Here is a 22,913-nt window from a genome sequence, read left to right on the forward strand (position 1 = left end):
GTCGAACGGCAGCAGAATCGGAGGGACTTTTTTTGGGTAAGAGGATAAGGAAGAACAAAAGCAAAAACAAAACACTGTAGACTACGGGGTGTCTAACCTATCACTTTGAGCTCGGAGCTATGCTCGACGAATCCCGCCTTGTTTCGCGCTACGCAGCTGTAATTGCCCGCATGACGCGGCTGCACCGATTCAATGTAGAGAATACTCATTTTCTGACCCGATTTCGTGATCGTTACCCCGTCGTTGGTGTAGATATTCGACCCATTGAACATCCAATTGATTTCGATCGGAGAATCACCCTTGATAACGGCGCAGCTCACCGTAGTGGTGGTGAGCATGTCGAAGGGTTCGTCCCCAAATTCAAACGGCATTATCGAAGGGATGACTGGATGGGGGGAAAACGGAGATAATGGCAGAATAAAGGTTCAAATCTACAAGCAAACAAAAAAACATCTAATTGTGATATGGCAGGTACCGATGACTTTTAATTCGGAAGTGTGGTTTGCTTGACCAGCGGGATTACGTGCCACGCAGCTGTAGTTTCCTGCGTGGTAGGCTCGAATGGATTCGATCGTGAGAATGCTCGTCCGTTTTCCGCTTTTTGACAGAATAATATTTTCATCCGGTGGCAATTCACTGCTGTTGAACAACCAGTGGAAGCTAATTGGGAGATCACCTTTTGTTACCGCGCATTGTACAGTGGCCATATTTGATTCATCTAACGGGTCTTCGCCAAACTCGAACGGTAGGATGACGGGAAGGACTTTGGAAACAAGCAAAGAAAAAAGCATTTTAGCAATACAACAAACTACTGAGAACCCGTACCCATGACTTGCAGTTCGGAGCTATGCTCAACAGCTCCGGCACGATTGGCAGCGTGGCATGTGTAGTTTCCAGCGTGGCGTGAATGCACTGATTCTATAGTCAAGATACTAACTTTGTGACCCCCTCTCGAGATCAGAATTCCATCATTGGACACAATACGGCGACCGTTGAACAACCAACCAATATCGATGGGAGTATCGCCCTTTGTTACAATACAGCTAACGGAAGCGGCGCTTCCGGTATCGAAGGCTTCCTCGCCGAACTCGAACGGAAGGATAATAGGGACGACTTGATGGGTGCGGAGGTATCAAGGATAGGAAGAGAAAAACAGATAATACGTTACCTATGATTTGGAGCGCAGACGTATGTTCAACGCTTCCAGCGCCGTTACGGGCATGGCACGTGTAGTTTCCGGCATGCCTTGAATGAGCGGATTCTATCAACAGGAGCGACATTTTTTGTCCACTTTTCGTAATTAGAACACCGTCGTTCGTACTCAGCCTACGACCGTTGAACAGCCAACTGATATCTATCGGGGTGTCACCCTTCGTCACAATACAGCTTACCGACACAGTGCTGCCGGAATCGAAAGCCTCTTCCCCAAAATCGAACGGGTGGATGATTGGAACCACTTCGGAAGGCGGAATGATGCGGGATAGGGGGTATAATAATATTAGTTACCTATGATCTGTAATTCGGACGTCTGCTCAACACTTCCTGCAGCGTTTCGCGCGTGGCAACTGTAGTTCCCGGCATGTCGTGAGTGTGCGGACTCAATGGATAAGATCGATATTTTCTGACCGCTTTTTGTGATAAGCACTCCGTCATTGGTAGACAGCCTACGACCATTGAACAACCAACTGATATCGATGGGGGTGTCACCTTTGGTCACAATACAGCTTACCGAGACAGTGCTTCCCGTATCGTAGGCTTCTTCCCCGAAGTCAAACGGATGGATGATCGGGACAACTAGGTGATGGGATATTAGGGGACAAGGATACAAACAGGGTTACTATTTACCTATGATCTGGAGTTCAGACGTCTGTTCAACACTTCCGGCACCATTGCGCGCGTGACACGTGTAGTTACCAGCATGCCGCGAATGCGCGGATTCTATCGACAAGAGCGAAATTTTTTGCCCACTTTTCGTTATAAGGACCCCATCGTTGGTAGTCAAACGACGTCCGTTAAACAACCAACTGATGTCGATCGGGGTATCACCCTTGGTTACAATACAGCTGACCGATACAGTGCTTCCAGTGTCGTAGGCCTCCTCCCCAAAGTCGAATGGATGAATAATAGGAATCACTTGGAGATAACAGGTTTGCAACAGAGGGAAGGATACGAAATGATAAACAATTATTACAGTACTCTACTTTACCGATGATTTTCAGCTCAGAGCTATGCTCAACAGTTCCGGCTGCGTTGCTCGCTCGGCAGGTGTAGTTTCCTGCATGTACCGATCTTATCGACTCTATGTACAAAGTACTCATCTTCTGTCCCATTTTGGATAAGGATATTCCATCGCTACTGTCAATCCTACGACCGTTGAATAACCAACCGATATCAATCGGAGTGTCTCCCTTGCTTATCACACACTGAACCGATACTGTACTCGACGAATCATAAGGATCCTCCCCAAACTCGAAGGGCATTATCTGAGGACTGGCTGTGCGGGCGTTTGGAGTTAGAGGATTGGGAAATACAAAAAAAAAGTTAAGACAAAAATCTGCAAGTACCGATCACTCGTAGCTCAGACGAATGCCGTACTTCGCCAGCACGATTTCGAGCAATACAGCTGTAGTTGCCAGCATGTTCCGATCTTACTGCCTCAATCGCCAACATACTAATGCGTTGACCACTTTTCGTTACAACGACCCCTTCGTACCCACTTTGAACCGGTTCACCGTTGAACAACCAACTCAAGGAAATCGGCGTATCACCTTTGGTAACCGCACAATTGATAGTCGCCATGCTGAGCGTATCCACGGGTTCCTCCCCAAAGTCGAACGGGAAAATGATTGGTGGAACTGGATTAAAGAGTAGATTTACACAAATTGATTATCCAAGCTTTCGCATCATATTTACAAAGCATCGAAGCGAAGCGCGACATTCCAACGAAGACCACACCAAACACCCCGAGTTACCGATCACTTTCAGCTCCGAACTGTGCTCCACGTGACCTGCCTTATTCCGCGCTACGCAGCTATAGTTTCCCGCATGTCGCGGCCTAATGGACTCGATGTACAAGGTACTCATCTTTGCTCCCATCTTACTGACGGTAATCCCGTCATTGGACGTCAACCGGAGGCCGTTGAACAGCCACCTGATTTCGATCGGTACGTCGCCCTTGGAGATGACGCAGTTCGCGGAAACCGTATCCATCGTGTCGACGGGATCCTCACCGAAGTCGAAGGGGAAAATCAGCGGAAGGACTTGACGCAGAAGTGTGTGCGGAATGGAAGGATGAGAAAAGGGGGAGTTGATAAAATAATAAAGTTACCGATAACTTTCAGCTGTGACGAATGTTGGGCTTCGCCTGCCCTGTTGCGAGCCACACAGCTGTAATTGCCGGCATGGGCTGGTTGGACCGAATCTATGGTCAACATACTGATGCGTTGACCACTCTTTGTGATTGTAATACCGTTTAGTGAGTTCAATATTTCTACGTCATTGAACAACCAACTAACATCGATTGGAAGATCGCCTTTTGTTACCGCGCAGCTGATCATGGTGGTACTGAAGAGATCGAACGGTTCTTCGCCAAACTCGAATGGCATAATGACCGGGAGAACTAGGAAGGAAGGTTACGGGAACGAAGGATAGAGATGAATAATACTATTTTGAAGGGAATTACAAACGAAAAATAGAACATTTGCTTCGTTACTAATTACCAATAACCTGAAGTTCTGCCGTGTGTTGTGACTCTCCTGCCTTATTACGAGCAACACAGGTGTAGTTTCCCGCATGTCTCGGTTGAACAGATTCTATAGACATCAGACTGATTTTTTGTCCAGTTTTTGAAATTAGCACACCATCATTTGAAGTAATTCTCAAACCGTTGAACAGCCACTCAATCATAATCGGCGTATCGCCCTTGGACACGACACAGTTGATCGATACCGTATTCATGAGATCGACAGGATCCGTCCCGAAGTCGAATGGAAACACCGAAGGTTGGACTTAGGGAAGGGAAGGTCATAAAAAAAGCAATTCAATACCATTTCTAACCATTGACCAGTAATTCAGCCGATTGTCGAACACTTCCTGCAGAGTTCGTTACAGCGCAAGTATAGTTTCCACTGTGTCGATCTCGAACCGATTCGATGCTCACTACGCTCAGTCGTTGATTCAGCCGGTTGATTGAAATCCCGTCTCTCGTAAACAGTCGACGCCCGTTCGTGTACCACACGATCTTCATCGGGAGATCACCTTTGCTAACCGTACAATACGCCGAAACCGTATCCATAGCATTGATCGATTCGCTGCCAAAGTCGAATGGGGTTATGTGGGGCAGAACTGGAGGCAGGATAGGGGATACAAAACAAAGAAAGAAATACGAATGAACATCTAAACGCCAATCTAACCATTCACAGCCAGTGTGGCCGACTGCTCGACGTGACCGGCTTTGTTCTGCGCAACGCAGGTGTAGTTTCCGGTATCGCGATCGCGAACCGAATCTATCGTCAGCACGCTCATTCGTTGGTTGGTTCTACTGATCGTAATGCCACCTTCGGACGCAATCCGTCTACCGTTGAGCTTCCAGTAGATGTCGATCGGGAAGTCACCTTTGTTGACCGTACAGGACGAGGTCACCATATCGTTGGAGAAGATCGTATCGCTGCCGAAGTCGAACGGAAGGATTTGGGGTAGGACTATTGAAGAGGAGGTTCAAAACAAAAAACAAAAGCTTTAAATCGATCTAACCGTTAACAAACAATTCCGCGGTGTGATTGGTCTGGCCGGCACGGTTTTCCGCCACACAGCTGTAGTTTCCACTGTGCCAATCCCGCACGGACTCAATGGTAAGGAAGCTCGTTTTCTGCGTCTGTCGATTGATCAGGATTCCATCGGTTGACCCCAGGCGAACCCCATTGAACAGCCAATATACATCGACTGGAATATCTCCCTTGCTAACCGTACAGGACGCTGAGACTGTGTCCAGTGCGAAAATGTCTTCGTGACCGAAATCGAACGGGACTATTTGCGGAAGGACTAGGGTAATGGGAAATTGTTAATTGTACTTGAAATACTAGAATCTAACCATTTACAAGTAACGATGCTATGAATGCTACACTTCCTGCGTGATTTTTCGCTAGGCAGGTATAGTTTCCACTGTGCCTGCCACGTACGGATTCTATACTGAGGGTACTAAGTCGTTGATTCGGCCTATTGATTGATATCCCATCGTTTGAGTAGACCCTTCTTCCATTTTGGAGCCACGTTATTTCGATTGGTAGATCACCTTTATTTACCGTACAGGTAGCGGACACCATATCCATAGCAAATACAGCATCTTCTCCGAAATCGAACGGAACAATCTGGGGAGGAACTTGATAGGACAAAGGAAAACGCTCTATAGAATCTACAACAAAAATAATCTAACCGTTGACAAACAGCGTTGCCATGTGCTGAGTACGTCCAGCCTTGTTCTCTGCCGTACAGGTGTAGTTTCCACTGTGGATATCCCGGACGGACTCAATACTCAACACGCTGATGCGTTGATTCGTTCGACTCACGGAGATCCCCTCGCTGCTACCATCGATCGGTTGGTTGTTCCTACTCCAGCGAATCTGCATCGGTAGATCGCCCTTATTTACGGTACAATACGCCGAAACCATATCCATGGCATTGATGGACTCCTCGCCGAAGTCGAAGGGAACGATTTGCGGGAGAACTACGTGCGAAAACGGGTTTAAATAATACTTCGGAACAAGAGTACGGGTGGAGCAGGATTGTAAACAAGCGAACTATAGTGGAAATCACCCTTCACGGATAGGAGCGCAGTGTATTCAACCGCGCCGGCTTGATTCTTGGCCCGGCAGGTATAGTTTCCGCTGTGACGGTCCCGCACCGAGTCGATGCTAAGAGTGCTAATACGGGTGCTACCCCGGCTCAGCAGTATACCGTCGTTTGTGTAGAGCTTTCGGGTTGTGCGAGGTTCCAGCAGGGAGGACGTAAACTCCCAACTTATATCGATTGGCATATCGCCTTTGTTCACTGTACACATCGTCGATACCATATCGTACTGGTTGACTTGCTCTTCGCCGAAGCTAAACGGCACAATCTGCGGTAGCACTGTGCGATTGACGTTACGACGATTCGACGGAGAATTGGTCGAGCGCGGCGCGTGTTTTCGTATTAACTCGTATTCGACCGCATTCTAAGGTTCTTATCAACTAATAGAGGTATGGATTGTGATGAACGGTTACTGGAAATTCTACTCTACCATTATGGATATGGAAGTTTTTGCCTATGAGAACATTTTTTTAAATTTAGTTCAGCGCTATGGAACTCTGTTGTAGACTTCACTTCACATTGCCGAATAGAGTACAGTAAACATTTGCTAATTGTGGTTTCATTAGTTTCTAGCGCTTCCAAGTTGGGGGTACGCTAATTGAGACAAACCTAAAATAAAAAGCAGCCTTCTAGAACAACATATCAATATTCCTAGCGATTCATGAATCAAATTGGACAAGGCATGTCAAGTTTTTTTCCAGATCATCAAAGAGTTCCTTGAAGTATAGGCCTTTAGTTCGATACATTCAGAAAGAGATCTATTAGCTATTAGGATGGAACAATGTTTGAGGGCATATCAAATGTGGTTCTGTGGATTACAAATGGTCTGAACCACTTTTAAATATAGATAACAGCCCTTTGTATATCCGTGTAGACATTAACCCGTTTCGGTCTGACCTAGAAATCAAAATTATGTCCGAATACGACATCATGTCTATTTTTTGGTACATGACTTGATTTGACCATGGTGTCAATCCAGTCGGACTTAACAACCTTCCTAACGCGTTCGGGTCAATATAACCCGAACCGCACTTTCAAATTGCAATAACTTTTTAAAGCAACAATGTGAAGGTTTGAAACTGTTTGACTTTTCCTAATTCGTGGAAATCTATGTTCCCAAACGTTGACCTACTTTGTAGGACGTTCCTGAAGAGCATAAAAAAAACTCATATTGACCCGGATTTAACTTAGCAATACGCTTGGTACAAAATCAATTGCATCACGTTCTGTCCATATATGTCCTTGGAGACCATGCGTATGATTTATGTTCTAGATCAGCGGTTCTCAACCTGGGGTACATGAAGGCTTCCGAGCCTCTTGAAAGGAGGCTTCCGAGCCTCTTGAAAGGAGGCTTCTGAGCCTCTTGAAAGCGACTTCCGAGCCTTTTGAAAGGAGCCTTCCGAGCCTCTTGGAAAGAGGCTTCGGGACCTCTTGGAAGGAGGCTTTTGAGCCACTTGGAAGGAGGCTTCTGAGCTTCTTGAAAGGAATCAACCTAACCACTTGAAAGGAGGCTTCTGAAGTGCCCAGGAGGCTTCCGAGCCTCTTGAAAGGAGGCCTTCGAGCTGCTTGGAAGAGGGCTTTTGATTATTGTGGTTTTGATAATTGTGTATTTTTTATTTCAAAAAAATATATATTGTACATAATATGCAATGCGATCAATAAATCCCAATTGAATCCTGCCTTCCACAATCAGCACAACGTATGAAGGGCTGCGGAACAAAAAATCAAATGAACAAAACGTCGAATGAACAAAATGATTTTTGTTTTTCACTAAAGCTCGTTTGCCTGGTTGCAAGAGGATTAGAAGCATCTTTCTACGCTTCTCGGAACCCCTTTTCCAAGCAGCTCGAAGGCCTCCTTTCAAGAGGCTCGTAAGCCTCCTTTCAGGAGGCTCGGAAGCCTCCTTTCAAGTGGTTAGGTTGATTCCTTTCAAGAAGCTCAGAAGCCTTCTTCCAAAAGGCTCAAAAGCCTCCTTCCAAGTGGTGCCGAAGCCTCGGAAGTCGCTTTCAAGAAGCTCAGAAGCCTTCTTTCAAGAAGCTTAAAAGATTTTTTTTCTAGAGGCTCAAAAGGCTCTTTTTCTAGAGGCTCGAAAGCCTTTTTTCAAGATTCTTTCAAGAGGCTCGGAAGCCTCCTTTCAAGAGGTTCAGAAGCCTCCCTTCAAGAGGCTCGGAAGCCTCCTTTCAAGAGGCTCGCAAGTCTCCTTTCAAGAAGCTCGGAAGCCTCCTTTAAAGAGGCTCGGAAGCCTCCTTTCACGAGGCCCGGAAGCCTCCTTTCAAGAGGCCCGGAAGCCTCCTTTCAAGAGGCCCGGAAGCCTCCTTTCACGAGGCCCGGAAGCCTCCTTTCACGAGGCCCGGAAGCCTCCTTTCACGAGGCCCGGAAGCCTCCTTTCACGAGGCCCGGAAGCCTCCTTTCACGAGGCCCGGAAGCCTCCTTTCAAGAGGCCCGGAAGCCTCCTTTCAAGAGGCTCGGAAGCCTCCTTTCAAGAGGCTCGGAAGCCTCCTTTCGAGAGGCTCGGAAGCCTCCTTTCAAGAGGCCCGGAAGCCTCCTTTCAAGAGGCCCGGAAGCCTCCTTTCAAGAGGCCCGGAAGCCTCCTTTCAAGAGGCCCGGAAGCCTCCTTTCAAGAGGCCCGAAAGCCTCCTTTCAAGAGGCTCGGAAGGCTCCTTTCAAGAGGCTCGGAAGGCTCCTTTCAAGGGGCCCAAAAGCCTCCTTTCAAGAAGCCCGGAAGCCTCCTTTCATGAGGCCCGGAAACCTCCTTTCAAGAGGCCCGGAAGCCTCCTTTCAAGAGGCCCGGAAGCCTCCTTTCAAGAGGCCCGGAAGCCTCCTTTCAAGAGGCCCGGAAGCCTCCTTTCAAGAGGCCCGAAGCCTCCTTTCAAGAGGCCCGGAAGCCTCCTTTCATGAGGCCCAAGCCTCCTTTCATGAGGCCCGGAAGCCTCCTTTCAAGAGGCCCAAGCCTCCTTTCAAGAGGCCCGGAAGCCTCCTTTCAAGAGGCCCGGGAGCCTCCTTTCACGAGGCCCGGAAGCCTCCTTTCAAGAGGCCCGGAAGCCTCCTTTCAAGAGGCCCGGAAGCCTCCTTTCAAGAGGCCCGGAAGCCTCCTTTCAAGAGGCCCGGAAGCCTCCTTTCAAGAGGCCCGGAAGCCTCCTTTCAAGAGGCCCGGAAGCCTCCTTTCAAGAGGCCCGGAAGCCTCCTTTCAAGAGGCCCGGAAGCCTCCTTTCAAGAGGCCCGGAAGCCTCCTTTCAAGCGGCTCGGAAGCCTCCTTTCAAGAGGCCCGGAAGCCTCCTTTCAAGAGGCTCGAGGCTCGGAAGCCTCTTTGCGAAAGGCTCGGAAGCCTCTTTTCAAGAGGTTTGGAAGTCTCCTTTCAAGAGGTTAAGTTGCTTTCTTTCAAGTGGTTAGGTTGCCTCCTGTCAAGAAGCTCGTAAGGCTCCATTTAAAAGGCTCGGATGCTTCCTTTCAAGAGGCTCAGATGCCTCCTTTCAAGAGGCTCTGAAGCCTTTTTCCAAGAGGCTCAGAAGCCTCTTTTCGAGAGGCTCGGAAGCCTCTTTGCGAAAGGCTCGGAAGCCTCTTTGCGAGAGGCTCGGAAGCCTCTTTTCAAGAGGTTAGATTTAATCAAGAGGCGCGGGAACCTACTTTAAAGGGATTCAAAAACTGAAAGGAGCTTCCCTTCGAAGGCTTCGGAATTATTTTTCAAAAGGATTCGAGAGGTACCTCTACTAATGCAAAAAGTTCGAAAGGGTACCTCTCAAGAAAAAGGTTGAGAACCGCTGTTCTAGATATATCTAAACCGGATGCTAAAAGTTAACTAAACTAGATTCAGAACTTGTATTAATATAGTTATCTAGATTCCATGAGTATGATTTAGATATCCAAATCCAATATTATTGGTGCAACAAATTATTCCGAAGTTCAAATCCACATCATCAATAGCAATCGATTGTGTCTATATAGGCCCTTGGAAGCTATTCGTGTAACTTACGATTTAGATATATTAAAATTGGATGTTATATTTTCTCCAGATCAGTCTCCACGCATGGTCTCTAGAGGCTAATATGGATATGAAGGGGTGACATCGAAGTTGCACGATAAGTGATTGAACATGTGGATCCACGACGGATGACCTTCGTAGATTAGTAAGGAAAGCACCTGTTCTGCGTATTGGGTACGTGGAATCAAACCCCACCGAAGCAAGTGGTCACCCTCCAATACATTTTTCGAATCAAGTTTCAGACATAGTAATTAATTACCTGTCCGTTTGGTCGATACCCGGAATAAAGGCTATTAACTTTGTATTAGTGTTGAACTTAATTTTAAAATTAAAAAAACACTTTAATAAAGAATTAAAAAAAAAAAAAAAAAAACTATTAACTTTGCAAGAACTGAGACCTATTGATTCTAACTCCAAAATTATTTGGAGTTCTAAAAAAATCCAATTTGAACGTAGATGAATCGTAAATCATGCGCATGACCTCTGAGGACCAATATGTACATAAATGATTATCCTTTTGTTTGGACCAAGCGTATTTGACGTGGTAGAGCTGTAGTTCTGAGCTCCAGAATGATTTGAAGAACTTTGAAAATCTAATTTGAACATTTAAAGATCGTAAATCATACGCATGGCCTCTAAGCACCAGCACAAAACACCTTGTTTCTATTCAGTTTCATTAAAAGCATTAGAAAAACATCAAAGCACGAAAAAGTTGCATCAAGATGTCATAAACGTTCGAATTGTGATCAATGTTTCATTAACATTGCAATGCAGTTTAGAATATACGATTTGGACATAGATTCACATATCATACGCCAAGTCTCTAAGGACCTATACGGACACAATGTGGTGCTATTGGTTTTGTTCCGATGGTAGTTGACGTAGTAGATCCTTAAGGTCTAAACTCCAGAACGATTTGGATAGCTTAGAACATCCAATTAGACATATCTAAATCGCAAATCATACGCATAGCCTCTAAGGACTTATATGGATACATAGCGGAGCTATTGGTTTTGTACCGAGGGTAGTTGACGTGGTAGACTCTTTAGGTCTGAACTCCTGAATGATTTGGATTGATTTCGTGAAAAAAAACAATGATAAAATCGATGTTGCTCGGTACCTATTATTATGAAATTTTTGTCCATACAAAAGTGACCAACTGTCGGTCCTTCCATCGTCGATTACGAATTGTGTGGCCAATTACGAAATGTGGCCAATCATCAGTCTTAGGTCAGTTTCGAAATATTGTTGCCGATTATTTTGAGTATATAAACAATAAACATGTACATTCGCTGAGAAATGTTGGAGATATTGTTAACTCAAATCCGGGTCAAAATGACCCAAACACCGAAAGTGTGAGTTTTTTAGCACTGTTGGCTGGGTCAGGTGCAGCCAAAAATGGGTTATTTTTTTTAAACAATGATAAATGAGCTAAATTGACCAAAACATTAATGCAAAAGTGCTCAATCATTATTGACTAGTATCAGAAGTCAGTTTTGGCACAAATGGATCACCGATTAGAACATGATTCCGGGAACCTGGTCTCCTAGGGTAGTGGACACTTTTCAATTGGTGTAAAACCCAGTCTTGCGACATATCAAACTTCATGATTTTGAAAGACATGCTCAATAGACGATTTTTTGAGACTTTTTAGACACATTGCTCACATCTGGAAGTGTTCCCGAGAACCTGGTTCCCTCAGGGAAGTAGAAAAGTTTCGGTTAGTTAGGAAACCTATCTTGCGACATATCAAACTTCATTATTTTAAAGACGAGCTCAATAGATGATTTTTCGAGAGTTTTTGGATACATTGGTTACGTCCGGAAGTGTTCCTGGGAGCCTAGTTCCCTCAAGGAAGTGGACAAATTTCGATTAGCTTCGAAACCCATCCTGCGACATATCAAACTATATGATTTTGGAAGACAAGCAAAAAGAGTCCCCTCCCCAAGCGAAAAGAGTCCACTACCCTAGGGGATCAGGTTCCCGGAACATCTGGAATCATGCTCCAATCGGTGATCCAATTGTGCCACAACCGGCTTCTGATACTGATCAATAATGATTGAGCACGTTTGCATTAACATTCCGGGCACTTTCGCTCATTTACCAATAGTTTAAAAAATAACCCGTTTTTGACTGCACCTGACCCAGGATCCCCCTAATAAATCCGGCCGGATTGACCGAAACGAATTAAGACTTACAACACTCCCGAGAATTTTTGAATAACCCGAAATAGAACAATTGTTGAAGGCGTAGGTATATGATTTTGTTCTAAAGATCAAAAAGGGCATCCACAATGTTTAAAAAGAAATAACAGCTCTTTGATTACGCGCGCAGACCTTAGGGCCTATACTCCAGGGAATTCTTGAGTGACAATTGAAATGGAACAGTTATTTGAAGCGTTTCCATTTTGGTTCAATGGACATCCACCATTATTAAATAGAGATAACAGCGCTTTGGTTACACGTGCAGACTTTAAGGTCTACATTTTTTTTGATGACTGGAATAGAAAAATTGTCGAAAGTGTATCCAGTTTGGTTCTACATGGTTCAAAAAGGGCATTAACCATTTTTGAAAAAGAGACAGCCCTTTGGTTATGCTTATAGACTTTAAGGCCATACTCCAAAGATTTCTTCAATGACCCGGAATTGAATAATTGTTTAAAGTGTATCAAATTTGGTTCTCTGGATCGAACGGGCATGAACTATTTTTGAAAAGAAATAACAGCCACTTGAAAATTGTTGACTGTATACAAAATAATTAATATTCTTCGACAAATCGTTAGGAATATTCAAAAAATCTATATCCAAAAGCAAAGTTGTCATAACATTCATCATAATCCAAACCCCCAAAAAAATGCGAAATAAAACATCGTCACTTACCCATAACAGCAACTTCCAGTGTCCCCCGTGCGGTGTAGCCTTCCGAGTTCTTTGCAACGCAGGTATACGTGGCCTGATCGGAATTTCGTTCCACATTTTCGATGATGAGCGTTCCGTTCGGGAATACCTTCTGCTTCCGGTTGATCGGCAACTGTCGGTTATCTAAAAGCAAAACACAATCAGTATCCAATGAACGAATCCCAAATCCAAAAAAAAAATCCTCACCTCTCTCCCAAACAATCGAATCGATCGGATATCCAGCAACCGGGCACGTCACGATCAGCGTCTCGCCAGCCACAATCGATTTCTTCTCCATGGTTCTCACGTAGGGCAAACCGTACACATTCAACTTGGCCGAGTGCTCCGCCACACCAACCTTACTGCTGGCAATACACTTGTACAGACCGCCATCGTTGGAATGCAGCGACGTGATATTCAAGTGCGAAACAACATCCCCGTTGACCGTGACGTACTGTCCGACCTGGTACCGATCGCTGTTGGTGATTTTCTTTCCATCCAGTTCCCAGGAAATTTCCGGCGTCGGGTTGCCCCCTGCGATACACTTCAGAAATACGGACGGTCCTGGGTGCCGGGTTTCCTCGGGGAATGCCTCACGAATCACCGGTGGATCAACTGTGAAATACGAAATGTTATTACTTTTGAATTTCTACAACCCGCCATCTCCTCCATGCAAAACTCACATCGTCCTCCCAATTTCAGCTCGGCGCTGGCCTGTGCACTTTCCTGATCGTTTCGGATAAAGCACTGGTACATGCCCTTGTCTTCCTTCTTGACCGATTCTATCCGCAGTACGGCATCGCTGTGTCCCAGCGCCTTGCCATCCTTGGTCCAGCTGACGGTTTTGATCGGATTGCCGGAGAACTTGCACGTGAACACGGCCGGGCGTCCAAAGTCCACCGTTTGGGTACGGGGTTCGATCTTGGCCGTTAGTGGAGCCGTCACCGTCAGTACGGTTTCAACGCTTTCACCGCCGACCGAGTTGTTCACCACGCACAGATACTTTCCGGAATCGTCCACCACGGCATCCTTGATGATCAGCGTGCCGGAAACTTGCTTGACGCGGTCGTTCAGCACCACGGCTTGCTTGCGGGTCGTTCCTTCGATGTATTTGTACCACCTGGAAGGGAAGATTGGGGATGGAGGTCATTTTGGAGCTAAATGTTGAGTTCCCATTTCTAACTATTGAGTCAATGTGTAGCGAATGAAGCAGAGATGAAAAGCAAGACGAATACAGGAAGGTAATGATACACGTTGACACACTAGTTCATGGATAACGTGGTTGATTGTGTAAAAGCTTTAAATCAGCTTAATAGCAGTACATCCCTTAATACATCTTACCTTACAATGAATGAAACGAAATTAAATAATAATAAATTTAAATTTTTCCAATTATACTATCATTAATAACGTTGAAAATATTTCAATTCTTTACGGAATTTGACTTTTTAAGATGCATTTTATCAGAAACTATGTATGGTTATGAAAGAAAGCTTATATCATTGGGCTGCGTACAAAATACACGACTTAACCAAATAAAAGAAAAAGATGAACACATCTTTAATCCAAAACTTTTATCTGAGTCCTTTACTCATTATAATATTTTGTCGAACAATCAAGTATTATTGTAATGATAAAATAATAAAAATTAATTTATTCTCTAGGGGTAATGACGGCTTTGGCAGGTTTTGTTCTATTATTGTCAGGGGGTTTTTATGACTGATTATGCTCAAATTTGGCCCAAACATTCTTTGCATATCAACGAATATTGTGGCCAAATTTCATAAAATTCGGTCGACAAAAACCCCCTGCCAATAATAGAACAAAACCTGCCAAAGCCGTCTGTTCCCCTACTTAATATACTGATATAAGGTAGGCATTCATTTCGTTTCATTCATTGTTAACCATGCTGCACAAATGGAAAGCTGACTTTTGCTAGACGTGGCCAAATCGTAATGAGAAAAAGCATGAACTAAAACCAAGGTTTTTTTTATAAGAATATGCATGCCCCTCATGTTCTGTTCAAATTGCGAAAACAAAATCTAATTATACATAAAGCTTTAGGAAAATTCATTATTTGGCGAAACATTGATAAATACACTACCAGTTAGAGTAAAATCAGCAGTGATTCATATTGTTCGAGGCTGTCAGTTTGAATATGAATCTGAAACATTCATTTTTATAGCAGCTGGTCTAGATTCATTTTTTATAACAGTTGAGTTTCAAAGACTTGATAAACTGTGCTACCGCTCATTTCTGTTTTTAGCAGATTTGAACCACGAATGAATCACTAGAATAGTGACTACTGATTTTTATACACGACGTGTGTACAGGGGACCTTTATGACACAAAAAATGAGCATCGCCTAAAGTTTCACTACGTGAATAAAAGGTCTTCAGCTTTCATTTCGTGACTTTTAGAAAAAAATCTACCGAGGGTTCCCGAACAACTTTTTTTTTCTCCTTGAAACGGATTTTTTAGTTGGAAAACCATCAATTATTTATCACGTCCCCTAAAATGAAATGGCTGGAATTGTTTCTACTCCAATCATCATGTAAAAACTAAGGGGTTATCCAATATTACCAAATTATAGTCTAAATAACTTGAATATTGAAGTTCAAGCGTCAAAGTGCATGACGAAGCCGAACTCGATAAATTTATATTATTCCCTGTAAACAACTAAGAAACGCTTGGATGGAAGGGGGTCCCGTTGCGTAGTTGGCTACACGTTCGCCTTACAAGCGAATGGTCATGGGTTCGATTCGCAGCCCCTCCACCAAACCCTCGTCAGTCGCCGGATGTGCAGCCCATGCGGTAACGCAACGGTTCTCAACCTTTTTCTCGAGAGGTACCCCTTCAAACTTTTCAATTCATTGAGGTACCCCCTATTTTATCAGTATAAATGAAAATAAGATACATGAAAAAAGGACCTGAAAATTATCTGAATGTCTATGGCTCTCCATAAAGTTATCTGAAACTTTCGTTATCCCGGGAAACTTTCTTATTCAAGTTCAATTTATACATCAAGCTTCCTACAAGACATTCAGGACTATTTGAGGCTCTTAAAAGGAAACTTCCGAGCCTCTCTAAAGAAGGCTTCTGAGCCTCTTGAAAGAAGGTTTCCAAGCCTCTTGAAAGGAGGCTTCCAAGCCTCTTGAAAGCAGGCTTCCGAGCCTCTTGAATGAAGGCTTCCAGGCCTTTTGGAAGGAGGCTTCCGAGCTTCCGAGTCTCTTGGACGGAGGCTTCCGAGGAAGGCTCTTGAAAGGAGGCTTCCGAGCCTCTTGAAAGGAGGCTTCCGAGCCTCTTGAAAGGAGGCTTCCGAGCCTCTTGAAAGGAGGCTTCCGAGCCTCTTGAAAGGAGGCTTCCGAGCCTCTTGAAAAGGAGGCTTCCGAGCCTCTTGAAAAGGAGAAATCCGCATCTTTTGATAGGAGGCTTCCGAGCCTCTTAAAAGGACGCATCCGAGCCTCTTGAAAAAAGACTTCAGAGCCTCTTGAAAAAACAGCTTCAGAGCTTCGAGACTCAAGACTCTTTTCAAGGCTTCCGAGACTCTTGTAAGGAGCCTTTTGAGACGCATAGAAGGAGGATTCCAGCCTCTTGCAAGATTAAAAAAAAGCCTTATGTCTCTCAAATGAACCTTTAAAACTTTAAATTCAAGATTTCAATTCAGAAACAGATTCTTAATATATTTTTCAACATTTTCTTTCTATTTTTTTGATGTTTTGTCCCAGAGCTCTTCATACACTGTGCGGGTTGTGGTGGGCAGGATTCAATAGGCTTTGATTTTTTAGATCGTCGTGCATATTATGTACGATACAAAGTTTTGAAATAAAAAATCGTACAATTATCAAAATTTCATCAATATTTTTTTTAGAATTGTAATACATCCGCCATTACGCATTTTTGTCCGAGGTACCCCCTGACATAAGCGAAGGTACCCCCAGGGGTACATGTACCCCAGGTTGAGAACCGCTGCGGTAGCGTATTGGGGAACGCGTCTTACCGTCACGGTTGCCTGATGACGACTGACAGCTTGTTCTTCTCGGAGGCATTCCTCCAACGAACCCGGCTTAATGGCAACTGAACAATGCAACGAACATTGGATGCACGACATGGACAAACGGACACAATGGACTCACGATTAGATGGACTGGCAACGACAACAATAATGGTAATGGAAATCTAAAAATAGATTCAATAGGATTCTGTTCAGCAGAATACCACAGTAGATCTCGGCACAGTAGCGGTTAAGTAACACAGAATGCCCAACAAATAAAGAAAGGAATAAAAAAAAACCATATTAATCCACCTAGCGGTGATGGTGCCTTTCTCGCGCAAAAAGGTAATAAATGTAGCCTTTACGCTTACACCTCGATGATGTACAAGAAAGGCAAAACAGTTACACCGTCTAATGTTATGATAGAAAATTTACACTAGTAGACGACAGATGGCGCTGCCAAAAGTTTCTTGAATTTCCTATGTTCGAATTTTGACTTTCGGACAATTTCATAGTACTATGAAACTGAACGAAGAGCATACTTACGCCTAAATGCGCGCAACACGAGCATCTTTATAGTACGATGAAACTCGTAATGGGAGCAAGCCACGGATAAACACGGAGCAAGGAAACGGATACAAAATATTCATAGATGCAAGGCATTTTTCATAACACATTATTGTTCTATGTAATTATGTCTCATCACTATTTTAATATTATCTATTTTTTGCAATTTACAATTATTATGAAATTCAATAGTGATCAACAGCGTTTTAGTCTCTGCCGGATGCAACTTGTTGCAAGAAAATCGGCTAAGAGCTTCTATGTGAAAATTTGGCTAATGTTTTTTATGGCATTTTGTGCACACACACACACATACACACACACACACACGGACAGACAGACATTTGTTCAGCTCATCGAGCTGAGTCGAATGGTATATAACACTATGGGCCTCCGAGACTTCTATCAAAAGTACGAATTTGGAGTGAAATGATAGCCTTTCGGTACAACTTAGTTGTACGAGAAAGGCAAAAACGCTTGGATGGGGATTATGCTCTGCATCGTCATGTTTATGCACATATACACCCAATTCTTCCCAACACATGCCAAAATTGAATTTTGTTTCGTTAAAGGATAAGTTCTAGTGTCACAAAATTGTTCAAAACGATTAATCATGTTAAACAACAATTTTCCATAGATATACGAATGCAAATACGCATTGATATACGAATGCAAAAATGGTATGAACTGTGTAAGTGCTAATTGAGCACTAAACTATGAGGCGGCAAAGCTCCAGTGATTTAATGTCAAACGAAGAAGGAGAAGTTTATTTGTTTATATATATTATTTTATACACTGACACGCTTTGCACTTTCGGTTCCTGATTTAGTATTACCACGTATCACTCTAATTACCAAAAGCCTTCGAATGAGTTTAAATTTGTATCATTTGTTTATATACGCTCAATAGGAATTATTTGTGTTTGAAAAAATAGAGAAATGCATTCAATGTCGGAAAATTTTCATTTGCCCCACTCGTGGTAAAAAGCAGGCAAAGTCATAACATATTTTTTTCAAAATTAGTGATGTTCATATCAAAATTTTTGTGGCTGGAATTCAAAACTACAGAGAAAACCAACTTATCAACGCACTAATTTTGAATGTGTCATGAAAACCAACATAAAAAAATATTCGTATTTATTGACACGCAAAACAACTTGTTGAATTGGTTCATTATTTCATGTTTCACTTATTCAAGACAATGATTTGAATGGCCTTGTATGATTGTAAAATGAAATTGAATAAATCTGTGCTTCATTAGCGAAATATTTGCGTTTTTTCACTTACCCCACTGTACCTTATTTGTTTATTACATGTTCCTAAAAATCCTGAATACCTTATTCATAGAAAATAAGATGGCAATTGATATACGGTAACCAGATAAGCGTAAAAATGAGACATACTAAGTGCACAATGAAGGCAAAATGGAAGTACAAATACAATAAAATCTGTTCTGATTGCTGATTGTTCTGATTCTGATTGTCATGGCAAATGCCACTAACATAAAACGCAAACACAAAACCTGGACGATCAGAACCAGGGTAGCTTTGAGAAGGTTTAACAAAAGCTGTTAGATTATTATTTAGAAAAATCATGCCAAAGCGATGAATCAAACGAAAACAAAATTGACTTGCAGTTCAGAATAGCTAACCAATAAACAAAAATCATACTCCTGCCCTATGCATGTAGTTTCTTCTCAAAAGACTTATGTTCAGTACTATTGGTTTCAATACAATTATAAAAAGCTTTACTAATCACCTAGCCCCGTTAATATTTGTCAAAACTCCTTAGAACAAAAATATTTTTATATAGCCATCCCACATAGGAATACCAAGAAAATATACAACCTAAAAATTTCCTAGACCGAATCGGAGATAAAACTCAGTTATCTCCAGCATGGTCTTGGCATTCAAAGGTAGGAACAAATGGTTCGATAATAATATTCTTGGAAATGTGATAAAAATCGGTTCGAGCTCAAACAATAAAAAAAAAGTTGTTCGGAACCCCTCGGTAGATTTTTTTAAATACCCAGGAAATAAAAGAGAAGAAACTATATTTACATGTAGGCTAGGTGTACCAGTTGTGGCTATAGCACCAGTTGTCGCACTAGTGCTTTATATGCCAAATTACCAATCAAATCACCGCAAACCAAGTTCATATCGATAAAGCATATTCATATGACACGATAACACCTTTGATTTACTCCAAAACAAGCAAAGCATAATTGTAAAAATTGATTTTGCTTAATTTTTAACGTCCTTTGCACCAGTTGTGGCACTAGTGGTCCCAATTTGGCCAGTCCCATAAGAAAACAATGGGATTTGCCAAATAAGGAACCAAAATTAAGAATAGTGCCACAACTGGTGCATGCGTTCCTATTATGGATTAATCAATTTTGAGGATTATAACAAATTTTATTGTGGTTTTCACAGCTGTTCTAAGGAGCAGGAAGTAAAACCTTTCGCTTGATATATAAAGTCGACCCGCATGCCTTTTACTTATTTAAAAAAAACAGTTGTTCTTATGTATGGCGACAATTGGTACACCTACCCTAGTTGAAATTTTAGCGATACACATTTTTGTGTGATAATATTGTTCTACTGATCACGCCGTGTTTTCTCTTAGTCATAACAAAGTCACTGGCGGAGTTAAGCTAGGGCACGATGGGGCACGTGACCCACCAGATCAAATATTATTTGTTATTTTGATATACGCCAAAATTGATCTGAAGAAAAAAAAACTGATTTTCCGCCAATTTGTATAATTACTGGCGGAGTTGAGCTGGCGCACGATGGGGCACGTGAACCACCAAATCAAATATATTCCCTGAAATTTTATTATTTAGGGTAAAACGACCTATTATGGAGGGGTTAAGCACCGTGTCAAAACCGAATTGATTACAAAAATTCTTCAAAAATTAACTGTTGGTCGATTTCCACATTGTAGTAGTTGAATAGGATGCTCGTTAACTATAGTTTCGTAAATATTACGTCATTTTTGCTGTACTTATGTTGTTTTGTTTTTATCACAATAAAAACAAACTACCGCAATAATAGGACGAAGTTGCCTATCGTTGCGATATTTTTTGAAGGTCAGTCCTATTGTTGCGGTATTGCATGTAATTCTTATGGGGAGCGATACCGCAACAATAGGACCTTAGCACTACCGCAATAATAGGCTCAAAGGATTCAAATTTTTAACGAAAAATGTTGATTTTTCTTCATTTTGAACGGAATTTTGTCAAACAAAAGCTGTTCTAGTCGTTAATCCGAAGAGTTTTAGTGTACCCACAATTGTTTTCAATGGTATTATATCCAAAATGGAGTACTTTAACACTACCGCAACATTAGGGCATACCACAACGATAGGACGTTTTACCCTACGCCATAACTGCCCTGAGAAAACATAATTTTTGGCATTGGCGTAACTAATGCAAAATTCTAGGGGGGGCTAACTTTTTTCAAACTTTTCTATTTTAACACTCATAACACAGAAAGTTTACCATTTTCGCTCGATTCAACTGATGTATCCAGCTTTCCACGCTCGCCATAATGGCGGATGCTATAAAGAATTTGACAAGAACTGCTTCCCGACACTGAATTGAAATTTCCGTCCAAGCAAACGCTGATTTTCTTCGTTGCCTATGACTTCCATTGTGTTGTTTATCATTCAACGACAAATGAATTTACGCAAGAACTTAATTTTCAGTTTCTTTGAAAATAGGTATTGCATTACTAACTAACTCTTATTCATTTTAGGCATTGTTGGATACAGAAGAAAACGATGGCCATGAATTGGCCTTTTGAATCTCTTGTGGAACGATTTCAAGTCGAAAAAAGTCGAACTAGTTCTGTGTATAGGAAATTTACTGTCAGAGCGGTTAACATTTAGTGACCCTAATGCCATAAACCTATTGGAATTGATCTATGAATGTTATTTATCTTGTTCATATTTGACACTCTGACACTGCATAGACATTAAATGAAATGGTGCGATTCGTAAAAAAAAATCCTAGAGTCGTATACGTCATGTTTCGTGTTAAACTAATTTTAAATTAGTACAACCCATAGCTTATTGAATGTTTCCATTAGAAGCTTCAGAATCAGTCAGGCCATTTGTATGATAATGTAAATGTTATGGTTTTGGTCTTACGATGGACCAAGAACCTCAATTAACGTTTGTCAAATATCCTGGATACTCCATGAATAGGCTTATCAGTCGAATTGAGTTAGGTAAGATGAGTCGAATGAGAACATATTTCGTGCGCGGAGAGAATCGGACCTGTTCTTCGAGAAGGGAGCGTGTAATTGATCGAATAAGAAGCGAGCATTCAACAATTCGCAATCCAATTTAACCTAATGTTCAAAAAGCATACAACACGAACAAGAAAATGTTAAAAGTTGACTCTTCTGTCGATGTTTTCGAAGTGTAGTCGCATACACGTTATCTGACCCGTCCAGTCCAGGGCTTTACAGCCACTACATATTCGCCGCTCTGAAGGTAAATTTTCCATACACAGCCGTAGTTTAATTTTTTTCTTTTCGCCGTGAAATCGTTTCACAAGAAACCTACAGAGCCAATTCATGGCCATCGTTTTCTTCTTTACATAACAATGTCTAAAATTAATAAGAGTTAGTTAGTAATGTAATATTTTAAGAGAAACTGAAAATTGGATTTTTGCGTAAGTTCATTTGTTGTTGAATAATAAACAATACAATGGAAGTCATAGGCAACGAAGAAAATCAGCGTTTGCTAGGACGGAAATTTCAGTTCAGTGTCGGGAAGCAGTTCTTGTCAAGTTCTTTATAGCATCCGCCGTTATGGCGAGCGTGGAAAGCTGGATATTGTTGGTCTACCAGATATCAATGTAATGGACGACTTAAATATTTCAAATGATGTTCATCGACACTCGGCCCTGTTACAAAAATCTAGAAATCTCGTAGGATTTCTAAAATCCTTGATAGGTACAGCAAACCATAGGTGCTGGGCTAGCCGTAAATAGAATGTGAAGCACGATCCTAATTTTTAAAGGATTTTTTGATTTGCTTCGAACCTAGAACACAATTCAACTTATTGGTCGTTAATTTTCAATTTAGTTAAAAAAAAACAAATTAAATCTTTTCTCTCAGTAGGTCTGTTTCACGCCTACTGAGACATTTTCACTGGTTTCATTGCTGCAGCGACAATAGGAGTTTAGATAATTAAATAGTATGCGGAGTTTCTAAAATCTATCCGAAAGAATACAAAGTTCTTTCTTATTCAACTTTTAGTTACCTCTACTTGAAATCTAATAGTTCTACCGAACCTTTCTCAAGAAGCCTAGAAGCCTGATAATCAAAATGCGCTGCATCTTTTAGGATTGGTATTAGTTGGGAAGGTTAAGATCATACGCTCGATTTAGATAACAATTACTCACAAAACCCTGGAAAAACTTGAAAATCTCAAGGAATTTTCCATTATCCATTAAGTACTTGTAATACTCATAAATAATATATTTTTAAATTTATTTGTTGATGAGGTATTTCCTTTGGTATTTCATAAGTTATAACGTGTTTTGAGGGATCTAAATTTTGCCTTATAACAATTGCTCGAAGTTCAAAAACTTAAGCATCTATTCGCTGTAGTGTTTCGAAGAG

The 22,913-nt window shown here is 42.1% G+C and overlaps 1 protein-coding gene across 1 annotated transcript in view; it reads right to left on the reverse strand.

Moving 5' to 3' along the window:
- LOC134225076 (cell adhesion molecule Dscam2) overlaps positions 1-22,913 on the reverse strand; it is a 246,615-nt gene that overhangs the window by 79,044 nt on the left and 144,658 nt on the right. The window contains exons 8-10 of the mRNA XM_062704860.1: positions 13,404-13,840; positions 12,928-13,335; positions 12,703-12,864 (exon numbers count right to left, since the gene is read on the reverse strand). Of these exons, the coding sequence (XP_062560844.1) occupies positions 12,703-12,864; positions 12,928-13,335; positions 13,404-13,840 (1,007 nt within the window). The remainder of the gene's footprint in view (positions 1-12,702; positions 12,865-12,927; positions 13,336-13,403; positions 13,841-22,913) is intronic.

Source organism: Armigeres subalbatus, chromosome 3 (assembly GCF_024139115.2).
Source record: "Armigeres subalbatus isolate Guangzhou_Male chromosome 3, GZ_Asu_2, whole genome shotgun sequence".
NCBI lineage: Eukaryota > Metazoa > Arthropoda > Insecta > Diptera > Culicidae > Armigeres > Armigeres subalbatus.